At 35.8% G+C, this 21505-nt stretch overlaps 1 protein-coding gene across 3 annotated transcripts in view; it reads right to left on the reverse strand.

Moving 5' to 3' along the window:
- The window catches only part of LOC118272397 (3-phosphoinositide-dependent protein kinase 1), a 55133-nt gene that overhangs the window by 31329 nt on the left and 2299 nt on the right, over positions 1 to 21505 (reverse strand). For 2 of the 3 annotated variants that reach the window (XM_035588880.2, XM_035588882.2), the window contains exon 2: positions 21402 to 21492. Coding sequence is in view for 1 of the 3 variants with exons in the window: in XM_035588879.2 (XP_035444772.1) it covers positions 2259 to 2306 (48 nt within the window). In the remaining 2 variants the exon portion in view is untranslated. Of the gene's footprint in view, positions 1 to 2258; positions 2454 to 21401; positions 21493 to 21505 lie in introns of those variants that run through there. The other variant, XM_035588879.2, reaches the window with a different exon arrangement.

The following is a 21505-nucleotide window of genomic DNA, read 5'->3' on the forward strand; positions in this document are numbered from 1 at the left end:
CTAATACCTAATATAAACAATAAATAGGTGTCTTCGACGAAACTTATAAGGAAACTAGAGTTTTACTTAAACTTAATTCAAGTTATATGTTTTATATACAAGGAAAATCTGGTATGTGTATAATGTAGTGGTGTATATAATAAGATCGTCGGTATATACGCAAGGGAATTTCCGTTTTAGTGATACGAAATAAATCCATAAACAATGCCGGTACAATGATAACTTATTGTAAGTACCTAACATACGTGTGTACATAGAATCTTTATTAACACAAAGGGGCTACTGCTTCTTTGCTCAGCAGATGAAGCTAGTGCGAACCGCTCATATTTTCGTCCTATAGAGAATTAGCCAGTGTCACTCCATTGATCATTCAATTGTTGACAGCTACAGTGACTGGACAAACTGGCCTCTTGCTAAATAAGCGCCATCTGGTAATCGAAAAATCCGGTAGATACCACTATACTTTTGAAATTAAATACATAGTTATTATTTGTAACCAGTTCTTTAAAAACATTGCCGACATAGTAGGTACCTAACTTTTTGTACTGATTTCGATAAACAACAAACACCATTTTAGGTATGCGGTAAATACATATGAAAATGTATGAAAAGGATAATGCTATATGTATTGAACCCATGAAATAGTCATTAGAGGAAAAAACAAAGCTAATGACTGTGAAAAACCCCATAGAAATATACATGTAAACAAAATTATCAATTTAAAAATAACATTTTCTCCTCTATTGATGTTATATTATTAGCAATAATGTATGTAGGTAATCATTACTATTACATTACAAACAAAATAGCTGGTTCCATTTATAATTATGGACATTATTGATAAATAAGTCACGTCACGACTTCGCATATAGGGATCAAATCTTTAAATTCATTTTACTTTATCAAAGTGTCTCTCAATATCTCAAATATGAGCTCGTAGAACACTTGGTAAAATATATCCTTTTACTCCTGACCTTTATTTACCCCAACAAGGTTTACACCGAGTCTTAACCGGATTCGGTTTGAATGTCAGTTTCTCAGAATAACCTACCATTTAGACACATTCCAAATGACATTCACTAGGTTTGACAATACACGCCCACGGTTTGCTGTATTTCTTGGACACGAGTTAATTGCTAGTTACAAATACCCGACAACAAAAATGACATTTTATAATTTTACCTGCCTGTTTGTCTGGTACCGTAGGTCCTGAACGAGAATTAATAAACTGATTTAAGAGTGGTTGTTGTTTGAAACGAAATTCTTGAGGTAAAATTTATTGTTTGTGAAAGTATTCACATGTACATAGTATTATAGAGCTTGTAAACGAATAGGGCTGATTTCAAGATCATTTTGAGATATATTTTGTCTCCATTCGAGTGTTTTCTTTAATTTTGTTACTTCTATCTTTAAGGAAGTTTGCACCCTAAACGCACCTTACCTCGTGTTAAAAAGAAACAGGCTACAGGTGGAATGGGGCAAAGTCATAATATAATCACACAATCTTCAATTGCATTGAAATGAAGTGTTGTGTACAAAAAGAAGTACAATATAGTACTTCGCATGCCGTATTGTAGTACGCATACTCATACGCCGTACAATGTACATACGTGTAGGCATGCGAAAGCGCCATTGTTTATGACAGATAACCGAACACGATTGTCGATAGAGATTAGCGACGACAAAACATCCTGTTTTACAATTAAGAAACAGAAAGAGTATCAAAAAATACTCATTGTAGTATTTTTAAAAAGAAAAACAATGAAGTCATTGTATTGCAGGAAAAAAACTATTTTTCTTTAATACATAACCTATATAGGGTATTTTAGGTATTACGTAATTAAATTGCATACACAGGTAATGTTTACAAGTTTATATTTTGAAATTATACTTCAGATTAATAAATAATGTTACTTTCCTTATTTTAATTAATTATTCCGATGCTTTTCAGCGTTCCCAGTAGCAGATAAAGTAACATGCAATCACAAACGATTTAAGAGCATCCGAAAAGAAAAAAATAGAACATAAAATGACCAGCAGTTAAAGTAACATAAGTGGTCCATAGACATTTATGTATTTATTAAGTAGAATGTGAGATTTTGTACTGTTAGAGTGAGATTATGAAGAAATTATGTGTTACACATAAACACCAACTTAGCAATTTCAAAAATTATTAATATGTATCTGTATAATTTATTTAAGCAAATATGTACTTATTTTAAAAATTACATAGGCATAAAAGGGATTTCGTAACTTACCGAATTCTTCTGGAACATGTTGAATACTAACAAAGGTTTCACAGACATATTGAAAAATCAATATAAACTTCATTGATGTCCGTACACTCGCTAAATATATTATTGAATAAATGCAGAAATAATTTTAAGTCATCATGAACAACCTACGGAACCGCGACGATGTTTGTTTACAAACTGAAACGGGGACACGGCACCTTTTCTTGCGAAATACTTTATAAAGTAGTGACTAAGTGAAGTTAGAAAAACAACTTGCGTCACTCTTGCTTGAGTGCGATTCACGCGCCCTACACTTTAGTGGAATCCGTACCGAGTATGTTTTGTAAATGTTAATATTTCCCCACATAACCGTAATTGTATATTAATTTGTCATTAGTTACTAGAATATACACATGACACATACCATGTATTACTGATATTATGAGAATAATCTGTTTGTGAACATGTTAACTACATCATTACGAGCTCTTATTATAAGAGACTGCGCAAATTTAATCATACGTGAAGCAAAAAACCAAACTGAGCTCATGCTTTAAGGAAACTGTAGCTTTTTTAGTCTCTCAAAATACCCAAGTTTAATACGACATTGCATTATATTTATAGAATCATTAAAATTTTTAACAACTAACACTTATATAATCGAGTCAATACAGGAAAAACTTTATTTATTTACCATCCTTAACAAGTTCTGCGAAAAAATGCCTTGATGACTAAACAATTAACTTACAACACGAATGATATCGATAGATAACTGTTCAAACTTACGTGTTATTTAAAGAGGCTACTTATAAGCGACACAAATATTATTTCGCTATCGTTTGGCTTAAGTCATTTCATTGGATTCGTGTCAAGAAGAATAGCACCAAAATTTAGGACTTGTTTCACAATGTCTGGATAGCCGTTATGTATCAGATCATTTTGAATTAAGAATGTAATTTGTATGCACTATCTGTCACATAAGTTTATCGGGCACTTATAAGAAGGTGGTGAAACAGGCTCTTAGGAAAAAAAACATCGCGATATAAAAAAGAGGAAACTTTTTCCCATGTATTTCAAATTGTGTAACCACTAGCACTTGCTAGTGTATACGTTTGAATTAGTCTTACCTAAAGGAAAACAAGTAAATAGTAAGTTTTCATAACAATTCGCCAGTAACACTTTTAAATATAAAGTATCATATTAAAAGTACCACGTTTCAGACCTTTAGACATTATATTCTTATTTTTTAAATAACAGGAACATCAATCTTTTGTTTGTAAATACTGGTGCTGCATTACAAGGTTGCCTTTTGTGGCTTCTCTATTAATAGGCACAAACATTTCACAAAGGGGTTGTGTGTACACGTGGGCTGTAATTCAAGGGTATTTAGTAAAAGGGAATTTTGTTTATATTCATAAACAAACTCATATGTGGTCGACTGACGCAGGCATCAGTTTGTATCAAAACAGGTAAACCATTTGTGGTTTTTTTTTAACTTGTTTTGGTTACTTTTGTATGTACGTATTTCCATTAAAATTGCTAAAATTCATTAAAATTATTTCATTATTGACTGACATAATAGGGATAATACAATATTGAGCCAGTAAAGAGATGTAAAATGTCCCCAGTATTCTGCATCTTAAGTTCAGAACTTTAACGTTAATATTGTAAACCATATTTTATACAAGTAATGTGAACAGAAGAAATAAACAAACCACAGAATTATGAATAATAAGAACAAAACTGTTAAGTTTATATTCTAGACGCCTTGCCTCATGTTTCCATCATTTGTCATGCATAACTTATTTATACTTATCCCGGTATATGTAAGCCCAGTAAGATGAGTTACCTTGTTTTTGCTGTCATAGCTTTTCAATCTGATTGGTTATCGCAAGAGTGTGGCGCCCGAGCCTGCGCCGCGGCGCCGGCGCCGACGAAGACGGCGGGCGGCGCCAACCACGTCATACATTTGCTTTCATTTTCGAAGCTAACTCAAACAAAGCTAAGAAAATTTCGGCTTTTCCTATTTATTGTATAGAGCTAATGATAACAATAACTAACAACACTAGTGCACCTATTTAACTAGGTTTTTACACGGTTTTTAAATAAATTTACCTAGACGATGAAGCTAAAAATAACAAACATAGCCACTTGGTGCCTACATTATTCTATGTTCAGTGCGCTACAGTGATGACGCACAGCTTAGCGGGGAAATCCTACAACCACAACAATTCAGAAATATATTCGAAAATGTATAATATATTGTTATGTACGTATATGTTCAAGATGTTATCGATATGCCGATAAGATTGATAGGTATATTGATAATATACTAGGCAAGAAGGTACATGTATTTTAAACAATATTACGATAATTGCATGACGAAGTTTGGTTTTCTATGATTCTGAAAAAAGTCGGATATAATGATACAGTGACATGCCGCTTTATATGACCCATTTTTAATAAATTATGTCCGGTTATAATGACCGGCACGATTCTTTACCTTCAATAATGTTCGTTAATTCCCGACGACGTTCGGCACGTGCCTAGTTTTTGTTTTGAATCTCAGTGAGTAATTGACAGTTGAAGGTTACGCATTGTTTTTTCGTTTGTTATTGTGGAAAAATGTCATCTCAACGTCGCAAAGCATTTACAATTGAGGAGAAAGGTGCAATAATCTGCAGATTAGAAAATGGAGAATCTAACTCATGTCTCGCGAAGGAATTTGGCGTTGGTCATTCGATTCGGTCAATTATTATCACGATTTGTCCACAGCAATATTGAAAATGATAATTTGACCATAGCTATGTCTTCTATACACAATAGTGTGTGAGTCTGTTTTTACAATAAAATGAAGAAACAAAAGCAGACAAAAATTACAGATTACTTACAATAAAAAAACTTGTATGTGTTATTATAATAACATATTTTAGAAGCTATGTAAGTTTAGATAACTTCTGGGAAATTAGGAAAACTGGTTTCTTTCCAACGAATTAAAATATTTTACTTGATGAAACTGGGACATAATTATGTATGTATGGTCAGTTTAAGTTTAAGGCTTGTTATTTTAGTATTTCTAGAAACAAGGTCGGTTATAAATATTAATAACTGACCTATCTACACTGAAATTTAATGAATAGGTACAGCGTTTTTCTCTACATATGTTATTATTTCATACAACCTCAAGTTACAAATTACGAGTAATTGGTGGACTAATTGGTTCATATAAGACTTGGATACAATTAATATTTACTTGATTTCTTTTTCAGTTTTTCTTTCCACTGTTAACCACGAATTAATTTTATTTTTTGTTATGACGTGTATTTTACATTTTGGGGGTTAATGTGGCTCTATATTAGAATGATGCTTAAAAACAGTAAATGAAATAACAAGTACTTATGCCAATGAAATGTAACATAAATATTGTTTACGATAAATCGATAAAAATGCACTCTGAAATAACAGATAGTGAGATACGTCGTAGATACGAACTAGAGATAGCGGATACTATTACTACGGCACGTCCACAGCATTTAAAGGTTTGTTATGTTTACAGGAAATATCAGTTTTATGGAATTACAAAGTGTAATGTTATATAAGCAATAGTTTCCTTCTTTAAAATACTTAATAAGGTTACAACTTGTCTTTCAATAGTATAAAATCTAAAAATAGTTGATTAGAACAGCGGTGGAAGTAGAAGGTTGCTATTACCTAGAAAATATAGTCGTAAATACGGCGCGGCGCGGCTTGCGTCGTGACCCAGACGGACGACCTTATGCGCAGCAACCTTCGGTATTAACGGAACTCGGCAAGTAAACTAGCTACAGCTGTGGAGTTATGTAATGTTGGCGTGTACGCTCCCCCTCCAGGTCGCCTACTCTTGGCGCCTACCTACCTGCCTGCCTCCCAACCCTTGCGGAACACACCCACGCCCCGCAGCTGCAGTGCACCACGACCTTCGGCCTTTCCGCTGCAGCGTAGCCTGACCCATATAGAACTGATGCAATGTTATGAAATCCAAGTCCAAATACATTTACCAAACCCGACCTCGTCAAGTAATGAGTGTGAGTTTTATTTGCCAGACCAAAGCAAACGCCATGTACATTTCTACGTACTATATCAAAATACTGTGTAACAACTGAATAAGTGAAAAGGTCAAAGGTTTCAAACACAAGATCGTTCCGGAAAATCGGGAAAGCGTGACACACGGCCTGAAATTGGCTTCTATTTGGTTTTAAAACAAATTGTGTTGTACTGACGTTTCACAACATCAGAAATACGATGTAGTGGGAGAACGAGAGTGGGTGTTAAAGTTCAACTCAACCTACGCCCTCAGGGATAACATTATTTCTGCTTAATATTTCCTGAAAGTGCATTTTACTCAGTATACCCTATCTATAAATGGTCTTGTATGATTTCACCAATAAAAAGCAAGGCTAATAGACACAAACTGCGCAGTTACCGTACATCAATAAAGTTATAAATAGTCTCTGCTGAAACATGGCAGGTAACGCCAGGGACATCATTACAGCAACGTTGCTCAATGTGTTTTATTCTCATTGTTCAGGTTTTATTGTTGAGTAAACACGGTCATTTTGCCATGGGACAATTTAGCATATTGCTGACGTCACCATTTATATAGCCTTAAAAGCAATCATAAAAGTTATACAAGCGTTCAAAGTGCGTTATTTCCCGCGTGACGCGAGACTCGCGTCGTGCACCGTGAGCCGAGCGTCAGCCAGGTTGTACCTTTTCAGTTTCAGGTTCTAATGAAAACATTGCGCAACCCTTCACTCACCGAACATTTTAATGGATTCGCGTTCTTACATATACGTGTATATAGATTTCTTTTACGTACGTAACGTCACGTTTTACATTTATTGATTAAAGTTTATTGCCGTACGTTTGTAGTAATTGATTGTGACGCTATTTTCTACAATCTACATTCACTTAACCAAATATGTGTAGTCGTTGAATTCTATAACACCAAAAAGTCAATATTTAGACGCGTTGTAGTTTACTGAACCTTGTCATTACTACCCTTTCAAAATATTTATCTAAATCGACTTTTATCAGTGTACAAATATTGCACAAGTATGCTCACAGAGGGTCATATACTTACGCTTTCTTGTAATTCAGTTAATGTAGGTAACTTTCATAATTGTAAAAATGTAATCAATCAAAGAAACTTTTGAACTAAATGTTTAGACCAAATTATAAAAAAAAAAAACAGTTTTTCTTACTTGGTTGTTTTACCAGAATTTTCTGTTTCAGATTCAGGAGAGTGGCCCTGGGTTAAGAATAGATCAAATCATCACTGCTACCTTTTGGGACATTTTAAATAGGAACAAGAGATTATGTTGGGCAGATAAACAGGTGTATGACGATACTAAACTCAACCGTTTTTGTCCATCATTATTTCCATAATTTCAGCAACACTTGCAAGCATATTTATAAAGTAAGTTAGTCTTGAAAAAGCAGGTGGAGTCGTCGCCGTTATAAACAATCTTCACAAACATGTTTTGGCCACAACCTACATGCAACAAATAAGGAAACTGTACACAATTTGTAATTATTATGAAACTTATGTCTGCACACGAACCCACGACACCGGAATAACACTAGTCTGAGTAAATAACAGTCTTTGTATCGCATCGTAAATAATATTTGTTCTTTTTGTCCCAAAATGTTAGTTGTTGATGTAGACGTATAATTATAATTATCTTTCCTGTTATTTTGTGACCAACGAACACATTAAACCTCGATTCCAAGATCTCCTTCATTGCTGTCTTGTTTGTTGCTTTATCTCTCCACGTTTCAGGTATGACGTACTGCAGTACGTCATTCGACAAAAATAGAATAACATCCAAGTTTTTATGAGTTGTTTGTAATGAGGTAAAGACAAAATGACGAAATTACCTTACGGTGTTCATCTATTTTTTCTCTAGCACAAAAACGTCTGCGTCACACATAATGTATTGTGTTGATCTAGTGTATTTAGTTACAATTGGCGCCAACCAGTTTCAGACTGCGGTTGCTTTCAAAACTGAGTTCACTTCAACCTCTATATGATCCAATGAATTGTTTATAGTTAATTTCTTATCATGTAACCTACTACATTACCTACATCGTATATTGTAAGTATCATTATGAGATAATATAATTAATAATTAGATGCATGTATAAATAGAATGCTCCCCTTGATTAGAACGACTTTGCGATTGATAAGATATCAATAAATGCTACAGAGTTTCCTATTTAGGAACTACTCAAGTATTTACGTGCCCGTCTTACATCGAATATTACACAACATGGCATAAGAGCGTAGAAATCTGCCTAGTTGTATACAATAAGTACCTATACTATAAGAGAACCAAGTGTCTTAGTAAGAGGATTATAACGATTTCCTTGCAGCTCTATAAGTGCAGTGTTACGTAAGTAAACAATGCTAAATGCATTCTGTTGTAAAGTGAAGGGCGTTATGTAGGGCGCACCTAAGCCGGCTCTTACGCACATGCAAATTGTGAACACACACAGGCTAGCTCCATTGTGCTACGAGCTCTACTACTCTCGTTAAATATAAGATTAGCCCACTATGCGGTTTGTATTGTTCCTCACATATACAGGACACAGTTTCAAATCGATATACGGCACACTCTCGGCACCGTTTAGATTTCATTCAAGCTTTGAACGGTTTTCAAACAGTAAAACACGTGTATGAAATTGTTTCCGCCACGAATTGGTAACATTTATGGTGTTCTGTAAACATCAATATGTCAATCAGCTGCACATGCTTACTTTTATTTTGATCGTGGGTACCGTCACCGACTTCTACTTGAATACAATAAACAAAATAATCGCTATCTTGTACAGCAAAAACAGTATAAAGTAAAGCTTATGAACACTCCTTTGAAATGACACCAAAAATGTGTAAAAATAACACGGTTTGTGGCACGTGGACAAACATTGTAGATGGCCGTAACGGCATAATTATGTTCGTACAACGTTTTCCACTGATTGTGGAAACCCCACAACAGCACATTGAGCCACGTGAAAGTAAACAAACAGGAACTTTAATTACCTTATCTTGCTTTATCTAAATATTATGCTGATACGGTTGAGTGACACAGGGAAAACAAATAAAATAAATCATGTTGGGTCATAGAGCACTTCTATGGAACAAGAATAGAAGTACGGTGACGTCACGAGATTGTGCTAACTATAAGTAACTAGAAATCGCACTTCGATCTGATGCTACTTTATCAGTTCCAGGTAACTAAAGTAATCATTTACAATAACAGATCGATACAATCTGATACATGGTACATTATTTATACACAAACAAGCTACGATATTGTAACTCATAAAATGACGAGTGATGTAGTTAATATTAAATTCGATATAATTGAGACGGAAATGTTTTTAAGTCGTAAAGTTTTTGTTTAGTGCAACCACAAAATACAAATTACTAAGTAGGCAATAGGTAGTAGTAGGTACAAGCGGCAACTTGGATACCGAAATCGCAAATTTTCCTCATTTCTAAAACCGTCATAAAAAACCAGCAAGTTCAAATAAAATTGCGGTATTTGTGGTCATCGTTGACTGTAAATCGGTTCATGACATAGTAATTGCAGTATGCAGTGGAAGTGGGGTGGGCTGTATCGCGAGCGTCAGAGGATGCCAGCCACCCCGGCCCCGGCAAGGTACGGCGACGGGGGCAGACAGGGGAAGGGTGTACTATCGGACGCGCCAGGCTCTACGTCACTTACGGCGCCACGTGCGCGATCAATAGTGACGTCGTAGTGGCAGCGCGGGGGCGGGCGCGGGCCACGGCAGCCTGCGCGCGCACTGCCAGCCAGCGACCTACTTACGATTACGTTTCACGTACCGTCTACGTAACGCGATCGAACTCTAGAATGGGGGTGGCGCGGAAACGGGGCTACGCTGGCGCAGGCGCGGGGTTAAACTTGCTAGACGATATGATCTGCTATTTTGTTAAATTAATTAAACAAAGATTCGGCCATGAAACTTTTTCTTCTGAAAAGGCATAGACGTCATACGGTTTTTGTACAAAAGTTGGAGCCGGTCATGTACTTAAGTTTAAATGTCAGAGACCCACACATTACCTATTTGTAGCTAGGTCCGAAGGTAAGTAGTAATTAGTATTAGACTCAGATTTATACTGAAAAGAAAAAAATAAGTAAATTAATGAATATATAAAGTAACCTCATTATTTGAGCAAGGTACAAGGCTACTACGGGCCCATCGATCAATCGACCCACGTGGATGCGAGCCACGTGGTAAGTACTTGTTACCCGAAGAAACCTTGCATTTCCACGCTTTAATCTCACGACTGTCTTCTTATTTCTTTTTAATAAATTAACCTTTTGTGTAGTTTTCGGGGACGTTTGAGTCAAAACATAAAAGTTTGTCATTGTTCGTTTAGTAGTTTGAATAAAAGCTAGAATGTTCGGAGATTAGGAAAGAAAATAACTGTAAGGAAATATTCTGTAATTTATACATAACTAGCTTCTGTCGGCGGCTTCACTCGCGGACCCATGGGATAACAAAATGTCCTATGTGTTATTCCAAAACATAATCTACCCCTGTTCCAAATTTCCATCGCGATCCCTTCAGCCATTTTGACGTGATTGAGTAACAAACATACACAGAAGCACACAAACTCGACCAACATTCGCATTTATAATATTAGCAAGATTATACACACAAGCTAAATATGCATTTGTCCTGTAAAAAAAATCTTTCAACGTCAACTTTGGTCTATACTGTAAAACAGAAACTAACAACTTATAAAATCTATACTAATATTATAGGGTGTCCCAACAAGAACGCAAGATTTAAATTTTAAATAAAACGCAGATATTTTTAAAAAAATCGTGAAAACTTTATAATATCGTAAAGTAGAGAGGATGAGGTTATATATGGAACAATACATCGGGCAGATGGCCGCCGCTACTTTGCGGTACATACGCGATCTTTTGACGAAATTTTCATTGACTGTTTTGCATAAATGCTGCGGTATTTCATTAATACAGCGTCCAATTTCCTTTTAAGGCTTGAGTCGTCGTCGGCTTATTCGCATAAACCATCGACTTTAAGAAACCCAAAAGAAAAAAGTGTAATGTTGATAAATCACATGATCTAGGCGGCCAATTCTGGTCTCGAAAACATGACTGATGCAGCAATTCAATTGTTTCTCTGGCTGTATGACATGTGGCGCCATCTTGTTGAAACCACATGCCCTCCAAATCCATTTCTTCAATTCGAGGTACGAAAAAACTGGTTATCATTTTACGATACCGAACACCATCATTGACTGTTTGCGCTTGACCTGCCTCATTTTCAATCGTGTAGCGCTCCATTTTTAGTAACCTCGTACCTTATACTAACAAACAATAACACTTGTTCAAATGTCAAACAATGACACTTCGAATGCCGCCAAATTTAAATCTTGCGTTCTTGTTGGGACACCCGATATAAAGCTGAAGAGTTTGTTTGTTTGAAAGCGCTAATCTCCGGAACTACTGGTCCGATTTGAATAATTCTTTTTGTGTTGGGTAGTGCATTTATCAAGGAAGGCTATAGGCTATAAAACATCACGCTATGACCTAAAGGAGCCAAGCAGAGCGGGTGAAACCGCGCGGAAGTAGCTAGTGTTCGATAAACTTTAAACAGCCTTTAAATACCTTGAAAAGAAGTGTTTTTGTAATTTTGTTCATTGTATTTGACATTGACTATACAAATAATAAGTACCTACACATTTTTAGAATGCCATCACATCACAAAGGTTTATGGGAAATCATTAACCATTATAATTTCGACATTGGTTGTTTTAATGAGTGCAATCACGTTTGTTAGCGACGTAGCTCCAGCCATGGCCTACTTGCCAAGGGACAGGTCAGCTCCGTTTACAACCATGTCAATTTACATGTCACAGCGAACCACGTGGGGACGCCACGTTTGTTTGAAACGCTCCACTTCCTCCGCAAACTTTCAAATATCAAATTAACAATAATCTGTTTGGTAGAATTTAAATATTTAATATTTCGTTCTTATACATTTCTTACACTACAAAACTCCTAACAATTAAATCTCATAGTCCATTTATGTTATACGTCTGTCATTAGTTACACTATACCAAATATAAATTTCTTCACCCACCGAAATACATTTAGCACTACGCGTCGCAGAATTGACAGCTTAGTGACACAAATATACAGCATGATTAATTAGTAGGTGCTATCCTCATTCCTTGTTAGCAAATATACTTAATAACTACAAAATCCCCACGTGGTTTTAACCATGGCGTGGCGTGGCTGTGGGTAGCAACCCGCACGTGGTTTTACTGACGGTGACGGCAGCAGTCGTAACAAAATATTTACTTAACTATTCAGGTTTTATAGTTTATTCACATTTTATATAATTATTTCCCCTTCCTACCAATATTTATATAGAAAATATATTTATTTACTGAAACCTGGCTATATTCATAATTTACTTAACTATACATCTTTGCGAATTAACTACCATGATTATTATATTTGGCTGAACGTCTACTTAGCCTATTGAATTAGTTAAAACGTTCCCAGTACAAGCAAAATATAATTCATTACATAATTCGTAGACTTAAAAACTCGTGACCGACCCCGTCTGGCGGGGCTCTTCTCGATGTGTCGTTGTCATGCCAACCGAACATAAAAAATATAGTCGGGGGTGTGTGTGTCTGTCTCCCATCTGACCTTCCGTGTCGGTTCCGCCCCGATACGTCCTTAATAACTCACAACATACCCTGTATTATTTATTCGATAGTAGAATGCAATTGAATTCCATTGCTTTTTCTCTTTGGAAATAAGCTTTGGCTGAAAATTAAAGTATCCATCTTTTACGCCTGTAACACATTAAGGATGTGTTTTATACAAAACCTGATAATGTATTACGTAACTTGGACACTGAAGCAAAGACTGCATATTGGCAAGTTTATGCTCAAGCTGGGGTGGTCTGCGTGCGCACAGCTTGGGGTACCAAGAAGCCTGATCAATAAAGGGGACCCAAACAAACGGGCGCTGCGGCAGCGTGGGCGACTGACCTATTTACCACCAGGCCAGCGGATGCAGCAAAATTACGGCGCGGAACTTGCATTTTGCCTAACTGCCAACAACGAAGACTCTAAAATCGATAGTCACAGTAGAATTTTGCAAGTTACTCCGAAGTGGCACACTAGCATGACAATATTGAAGAAATAGAAATCGTTCTCAGAATACGCACTTCGCACACACGTCGATGTGAGTACTGACACCTTATACAAACAGAACTCGGTGTTATGCTCACTTTAGAACGGTCTTTCCTTATTATCTTACTGGAAATCATAAGTCGTTACGGTTTTGATGTTTGTTTTCCTTGTACCAAGATTTACAGGAAAATCCGATGTGCGGATAATGCATTTGCAAATAAAGAATTATACCGAGAAGAATGCAGCAAAATATTTTTGCAATGCAATTGCAAACAGTAATTGTCATTAGAAATCATGTAGTAGGAACTATGGAGGAAGCTATTTTGAATTAACTCTCAAGTAGAAGTATTTAATGTCGTCGAGATGCCACTGGCACTGCAAGCTGATAATGTTTAAACGACTGGTAAAAATAGAGTGATGTATAACGTGACGTGCGAGACGCTATACGCAAAGGTTGTCGTATTATTAACAGATTCTAATTTGGGGGACCCACCGACCCAAACAAACCATCGCGAGCAGGTGACCTACATTCCGGCTGCGTCTGCTGGCTGGGCGCAAGGTACGGCATGATTCATACGGGAGGTGCGGCGCGCCCGTCCCGACCATTACACCCGATTAATCCATTGTATTTATGAGCCTCCTCTACTTAATTCTTATATTTGAACGTCCGGTGAATATTTCCTATCAAAATATTGCAATCTCAATGCATAGCGAATTTTGAATGACAAATGTTTAAAGTAATTCAAAATTTCCAATACAGCTTTGCATTTTATTGCTTCATGTTTACTGCCCTATTTTCAAAATAGTCCAGTATGCTGTGGGGGCCGGTAGGTTGCACCGGCCGGTGGCGCCAGTAGGATGGGCATCATAATACAAGCCCGTATCAAACGTGGCTTGTTTTACTCGCTGACCCAGTTTTGTAACGCAGTCGCAGCACAGCGCAGCCGCATCGCATCGTGCTCTAACATGAAAGCATTTTTAGATGTAGCTTTATTTAGTTTTTTACCCCTGTCCTAAATCATTCGCATTCCTCAATGGACATAATGTCATCATCTACTTTATCCGCCTTCAAACACATAATATTTATTTAAGTTATTACGCTACCGTTTACTGTTTTGATTCACGATTCGAGTTTGACTACCCAACCATTTTGTAAAATTAAATCATAACATCAAACGATCAAAACAAAGTTTATTTCAATTAATTAATCAAAATATGGGCATTTAATCAATTTTCCTAGATTAGTTCATTTGTTTACGGACATTAAAGGCTCTTGAATGCTCGTGAAATCATGTTTATTAGTACATGAGAGAAACATTATGTGTGTTATGTATTAGAATGGAATGTACGATTTAAGTTCTATTTCGAAATCGACTCTATGAATTACGTAATCATGTGTGACAACTCTCTAAACTGGATTTTTAAGTACAAAACTTGTTCTGTCGGTATATGAATGGATTTAGAATGTAACAATGCCGTGTACTCGTATACAGGTAACATGAAAAATGCACAGTCGCGACCTTAGCCCAGTTGTGAGCGCCGGCGAGGCGGTGTGAGGCGACGTAGTGGAGCACTCGGCGGCTGCGTGGAGCGGTGAAGCCCCACCAGCCAACTGTGACACAATTTCGAAAGAACCCAGTGTAGGTTGACTTGATTGACACAAGTTGTGGTGGATTTGAGATATGTAACCAGTTGGCCACTGCCGAGCGATTCAGACGCGTTTTATATCAGATCTAACAAGATTTCTGTCTGAAGATTTAATTTTACCTTTAAAACTAAGGAAGTTTTGTAGTATATTTATGTCCATATTATGTCTTATTATAACATGATTACAAAATACTAATGAGTAGTAATTTAGAAACAGTTAATGACTTGTCAACCAGTAAGTTATTGCTAAGGCCTTGTCTAAAGGGCAAGTTGAACATAAACAAATGGTTGTGAGCACTAGCAAACAAATTACTCAGTTTGAGAAACTTATTGTTACTTAAGAAATAAGAAAATAAAATGTAAGTAAACAGTGTTAAAAACGTGAGCGTTTTGTTTTTAACAGCTGTGCACATTTCAATGTTACGTAAAGTGATGTTACAACGGACTGTAGGAGAAACAGCGGCAGTGTGGAGGTGGCGAGTGGCGACCTTGCCGTGGTCGTGTGACTCTAACAACACTGCAACCGCTCACAAAAACCCGTACTCTGATATTATGTGTCGAACAAAACAACAAACATATACTTACAATAAATATCTGACATAGATAATCTTGTGAGGATTTTTCAAAGTTTGTTTTGTGTTCTCAACTTTGAGAAATATCTCTAATATGGTCTAGTTAGCTGCTGCATAAATACATCTAGCATTTGTACACAACAGAGACACCGGCCATGGTTCAATAAAGTACTTGCGTCACAACAATGAAAAATATTCGTATACACATCACGGATGAAATTCTAAGGAAAGCTTTTCTTTGAAAAAACTCGAATAATGGAAAATGGAGCTTCCCTTTTGTTAGTGCGTACCTACTTTTCCCGGTTTGGTTGAACGAAATCCTTTTTTAATGAATCCGTATAGACCACGTGATAGAACAAAAAAATGATGTTATGAATATAAAAAGTTTGATTATCCAAACTTGGATTAGGAGAGACAAGATGAGAAATAGATACATGTGTAGATACTGCTTCGGTGTTATTACGAATTTTCATCGAAATGGATTCAGGAATTTCTCGGTATCTCGACATTACTTCCTTTGTACACGGAATGACCAAAATTAACAGAATCTAAAACATCTGCTACCAAAACACATATTATTCATCACAAAGGATACGAGACAAAAAACCTAAGAGTCACTTCCCTGGTAGACAGATGACTCAAACTTTGTCGACTTCAGAAGCGACGTGATAAGATGACATCAACTAGGAAAGTCCATTAATATCTAAATGTTGAGCGTGACATGGGCTACACATTATAAATTAGAAGCGTGTATACTGCGTCAAGTCACTTCAAAAGAAACGTCATTTATTTACGCTATAGCGTCAGGCGCCACTGAAAACATGACTGTGCAGTTTTCATTGTTGAAATTTTCACAGTAGAGACATCCTGTACGCATAGTACTATTAGTCCATTGAAATGTTACAATTTGAGGGCCGAATAATGCATTTTTAGAGGACGCAATTTTATTTTTTGATCATTCAGCTTAACTTGAAGTCGCCACGTCCCCCGGCCGCCATCTTGGAAAAAGATCGGAAACATGCATCGTAATAAAAATTTTAAAATCATAATTTGTAGAAAATTATTTTGCCTACAAATATGTTTATATACCTTTTTGCCCTAAATTAACAATTAAAGAAGTTATAAGTAAAAAAGTGATTTTTTTTTAATAAAATTTTCTCTTTTGCTCTATAACTTTTTTAAACACTTTATAAATAAATGGCTTCAGACCTTCTTCTTAATCCTTAATCTTGTAGAATATTTTTCGAGCTACAACTGTTTTCAATTTCATTCAAATTAGAAGTCAAATTAGTCCAGTCAAACAAGCTTAAATTAGGTAAGAATCTCGGAATGCGAGATGACCTAGCTGTAAGTTTGTATATACTTGTATATTGACCCCCTAAAACTTGTCTCAAAACCATGGTATATATGGTAGGGTGTAAGCAACTCTTAAAATTCAGGGTCAAAGGTCCCAAAAATCGTTTTTTTTGCGGTTTTTTGGAAATATCTCATTTCCTATGGGTTTTTGGTATTTGTATTCATTATTAATATTGTAGAATACAAAATTCTCTACAAATTTGACTAAGTTTTTTTTTATACGGTGAACCGTTTTCGAGATAGAGGGCGGAGAACGCGCGGTCACTGCATCACATCAGACATTTTTTTTTCAGCTAACCTATCCGTGATGGTTGGTTATGGATAGGACATTAAAAAAGACGTTATAGTTTCTCAAACCATTTTTCGTCAAATTCAATTGTTTGAAAGATAGACGCTTCCAAAGTGGAAAATTGACCGTGCGTTCTCCGCCCTCTAACTCGACAACGGTTCACCATATAAAAAAAATTTAGACAAAAGTTGTAGAGAATTTTGTATTCTACAATATTGATAATGAATACAAATACCAAAAACCCATAGGAAATGAGATATTTCCAAAAAACCGCAAAAAAACGATTTTTGGGACCTTTGACCCTGAATTTTAAGAGTTGCTTACACCCTACCATATATACCATGGTTTGGAGACAAGTTTTAGGGGATCAATATACAAGTATTTACAAAATTACAGCTGGTCATCTCGCATTCCGAGATTCTTACCTAATTTAAGCTTGTTTGACTGGACTAATTTGACGAACCCGGTTAACTTCGGAGCGCTGTAACTGAGTTTCTAATGAATGAAATTGAAAACAGTTGTAGGGAAAAAATTTTCTCGAAAAATATTCTACAAGATTGGTCTGAAGCCATTTATTTATAAAGTGTTTAAAAAAGTTATAGAGCAAAAGAGAAAATTTTATTAAAAAAAATTCACTTTTTTACTTATAACTTCTTTAATTGTTAATTTAGGGCAAAAAGGTATATAAACATATTTGTAGGCAAAATAATTTTCTACAAATTATGATTTTAAAAATTTTATTACGATGCATAGTTTCCGAGATATAGCAAAAAAAGTGTTTCCATCCCTTTTTCCAAGATGGCGGCCGGGGGACAAGGGTGGCGACCCCACAAACTTCAAGTTAAGCTTCTATTGACCCCCCCTACATGATCAAAAAATAAAATTGCGTCCTCTAAAAAATGTAAAGCTCATGTAACATTTCAATGGACTATATGTTAATTATATATTTCGAATAACACTTTATTGACAAACGTTAATAAATATGTATGACAGCCAAGTGTAATTAACCGACATGCGAACTCGATGTCAACGTTTTCATTAAATTCGCTAATGTATGTACAGATGTTTACTTTGATTTTACATAAGATAAAACGTGTATGTATATTTTGTCGACTAATTACGTTACATGCCTTGTAATAATAATTATAATTCATTTACAATACGTTATTTTTATCTATTTGATAATTATTTTGGCATATTACTGATGATTTTATTTATTATCATTAATATAAATGATTTAAGAAATATCATCGACTAAGGAGGCATTTAAAAAATGCTTAGAACCTTAATGTTAGTAGGTAATGGACTACAATTAACTACAATACAGTAAATGTGACTAGGTCGGCATTAAGAAATGGTTTGCAAAGCGATTAAGTGATACGATACAGCTTACTTTCAATAGTGTTTAAATACCACGCGGTTTGCAAGAGGACAAGAAAGAGAGAGTCAATCGTAGCCTCGTTGTTGCAATAGGTTTGCAAAAACATCGCCTCTAGCAAGGCTGTCGACACGAGCGGCGCGAGCGCAGACTCCACGCAGCCGGATCCGACCAGCTGGTTACGTACAACTAAATATATAACTACAAATATAGAACTTACTTGCGAATTATCATAACTATATTGGAATTTACTAAACCAAGATTACAATATTATTAATGACAAATCAACAATTATGGCATTTTTTTCGATATTGATGAATGATATTGATATTGATTACAAATATTTGCGCGATAATTCTCGGACGTGGGTATGCAGGTAGATATCGTGGTATCGTATAAGTAGACGTTTTGTGTTAATTATTATCTACGGAAGTCCAATGTTGCTCGTATTTAATTGACGTTAGAATAGAACTTGTAAAACCGAATGTGGCTACAAAAACAACAGGATAAATATTGAATAAACAATGACTGTCAGATTTATTGCATCGCATCTTGTACATATTTAGTATATTTTAATGAAACTAATTGTTGTTTACATAATGAAAATTGTTAGGTTCAACTAATAAATTAACGAGAACCACAATGACCATAACGGTAGAAAATAATTTATGATGTTATCCTTCACTAAAGTTCGAATAGTTTATAAGCAAAAATAGAAATGATGATTCAAGACTAGAAAACTGCAATAAGTAGTTTTATAAATAACGAATGAACGAATTGGGGAATTTTCTTTCTAGAGAACGGAGACTCGTAATGAAATAGCTTTTAATTTGTAAACACAATCCAACATAACGGTAAATGGTCACCCGTCATGCGACTGCCGACAAATAAGCCCGTAACCTGTCCCGTTTGACACTTGACTGGAAAGCAAGTAATAGGTATCTGTAAGTAATCTGTATGAAGCAATGAAGGTTTCGCTGCGCTCGCGCAGTGGCCCGCTGCCACGCCGTCAAAACAAGTTGCGCAATGCGCTCGCATTCCACTTCTGTTGCGGATGTCACACTCACAATCCAGACGGTTGCGGTTGTTTAATGTTTATTTGCTCTTCTCATGTTTACACGCGACGTTCTTTATAGTGGCTGGCTTACTTATGTCTTTTCTTATCAACTTTTAGATTTAAGACAAATTACACTTCAGTTTAACCGCTACGGCATGCTTTCATTAATATGTAGAGCAAAATTATCACTAATTTCCCAAAAAGAAAGTATTATAATATTTACACAAGTCCAACCCTACTGATTTAGGTACATTACGTAAAAATTACACTTGTATCTGCAAAACAAGATTTATTGCCCAATACCTGTTTTTCGCAATTTTGTTTTCAAGTTTCACATTTGTGGCTTGCCGGGGGAAAGTCTCGGTTTGTTAATTATTAAAGTGAGTTTACGTGGCTTCATTTCGGAAAATGGTGGTGGAATACCAGGTGCTGAGGTACTGGGGCTTGTTATTGTAAGTGTTGTTTGTAAACAGGATCTGTTACCGTTACGACACAGTTCTGTTTCAAAACAAACGCAAAATATTACCGTTATATAACTTAGAAAGTTCGCAAAACAAACAACCGTTGTATAAAAGAAGGCAAACTATGATCTATAAATCGTGTCTACAGAACAAAAACTGTTTTCTATTACATTGAGAGAATTTCTTTGATGAATGTTTTTATGACAAAGATAAAAGAATTAACCAAAACTAAAAAGGTTACACACACACATTTGTCAATGTTTTTACAAGATACCTATTCCATTTCTATATTTGTTTTTCTTGGAAACGGATCGATGAAAGTTGCGTGGGCGGTTAACACTGAACAGTTGACCTATATGAATGACATTATGTATGAACGTGAGGATCACAAACAACAACAATGTTAACATACTGGCTGAATCGCAATGTTTTCCTTACTTGTTCACAAGACGATTGGCAGCATCACTAATTTAACCTTCTAGGTATTTCTCAATTCAGTAAGGAAGCCCACATGCCTATTTTAAACTAGGACATCTAGGAAGGAATTATAAAGATCCGTTCCATTTTTCTTTATTATCAATTTTCTCAATTATTGGAAGAAAATACCTTCCTGCATAATGTAAATAGTAACATTTTATGGTTTGCTGGTTCAACCATGATTGCATATGACGGAGACGAGACGTGACATTCACGCAGGCGCGGTCACGTTGCGTTGTTTGTAAACATGTCTACTGACTGGTGAAGGTTACTTGTAACAACTTGTACCAGGTGGTTTCACTTTACACCAGTGTCCGTTATAATTTCGTTGTTTTGGCTATTTCAAACGTAGGTATTAGTTCGTGAATAAACAACAGATCATCTTGCATTTTGGTAGTAAACAGTTATCAGGGATACATGTAGGCCAACGTTTATTGAATCTGATCTTAAGTTTAACAAAATCCAATCGCTATTTTAAATATAATGGACAGTCAAAACAACTATCTAGAACAACTGGAATTCAAAAGGCGGAACGTTCATAAATAAGAAGCCAAAACAAGAGTGACGCATCACATAGAATTTCACCTGCATTCCGTAATAGCATGAATCAATGTTTACCGCGCATTCTTTATAAGACAAGCAAGTTACGATACCATAAAAGGTTGTGTTTCTTACTTACCTCGTTCCGCAATAACGGCCTGGCGACGTTCGTATGACGCCTTAACCTAGTTGCTGGCGCCCTTGGTCGCCATCTGCCCGTGTAATTGTTCCTGGTTAGAAAAG

Source organism: Spodoptera frugiperda, chromosome 4 (assembly GCF_023101765.2).
Source record: "Spodoptera frugiperda isolate SF20-4 chromosome 4, AGI-APGP_CSIRO_Sfru_2.0, whole genome shotgun sequence".
In the NCBI taxonomy this organism is placed as follows: Eukaryota; Metazoa; Arthropoda; class Insecta; order Lepidoptera; family Noctuidae; genus Spodoptera; species Spodoptera frugiperda.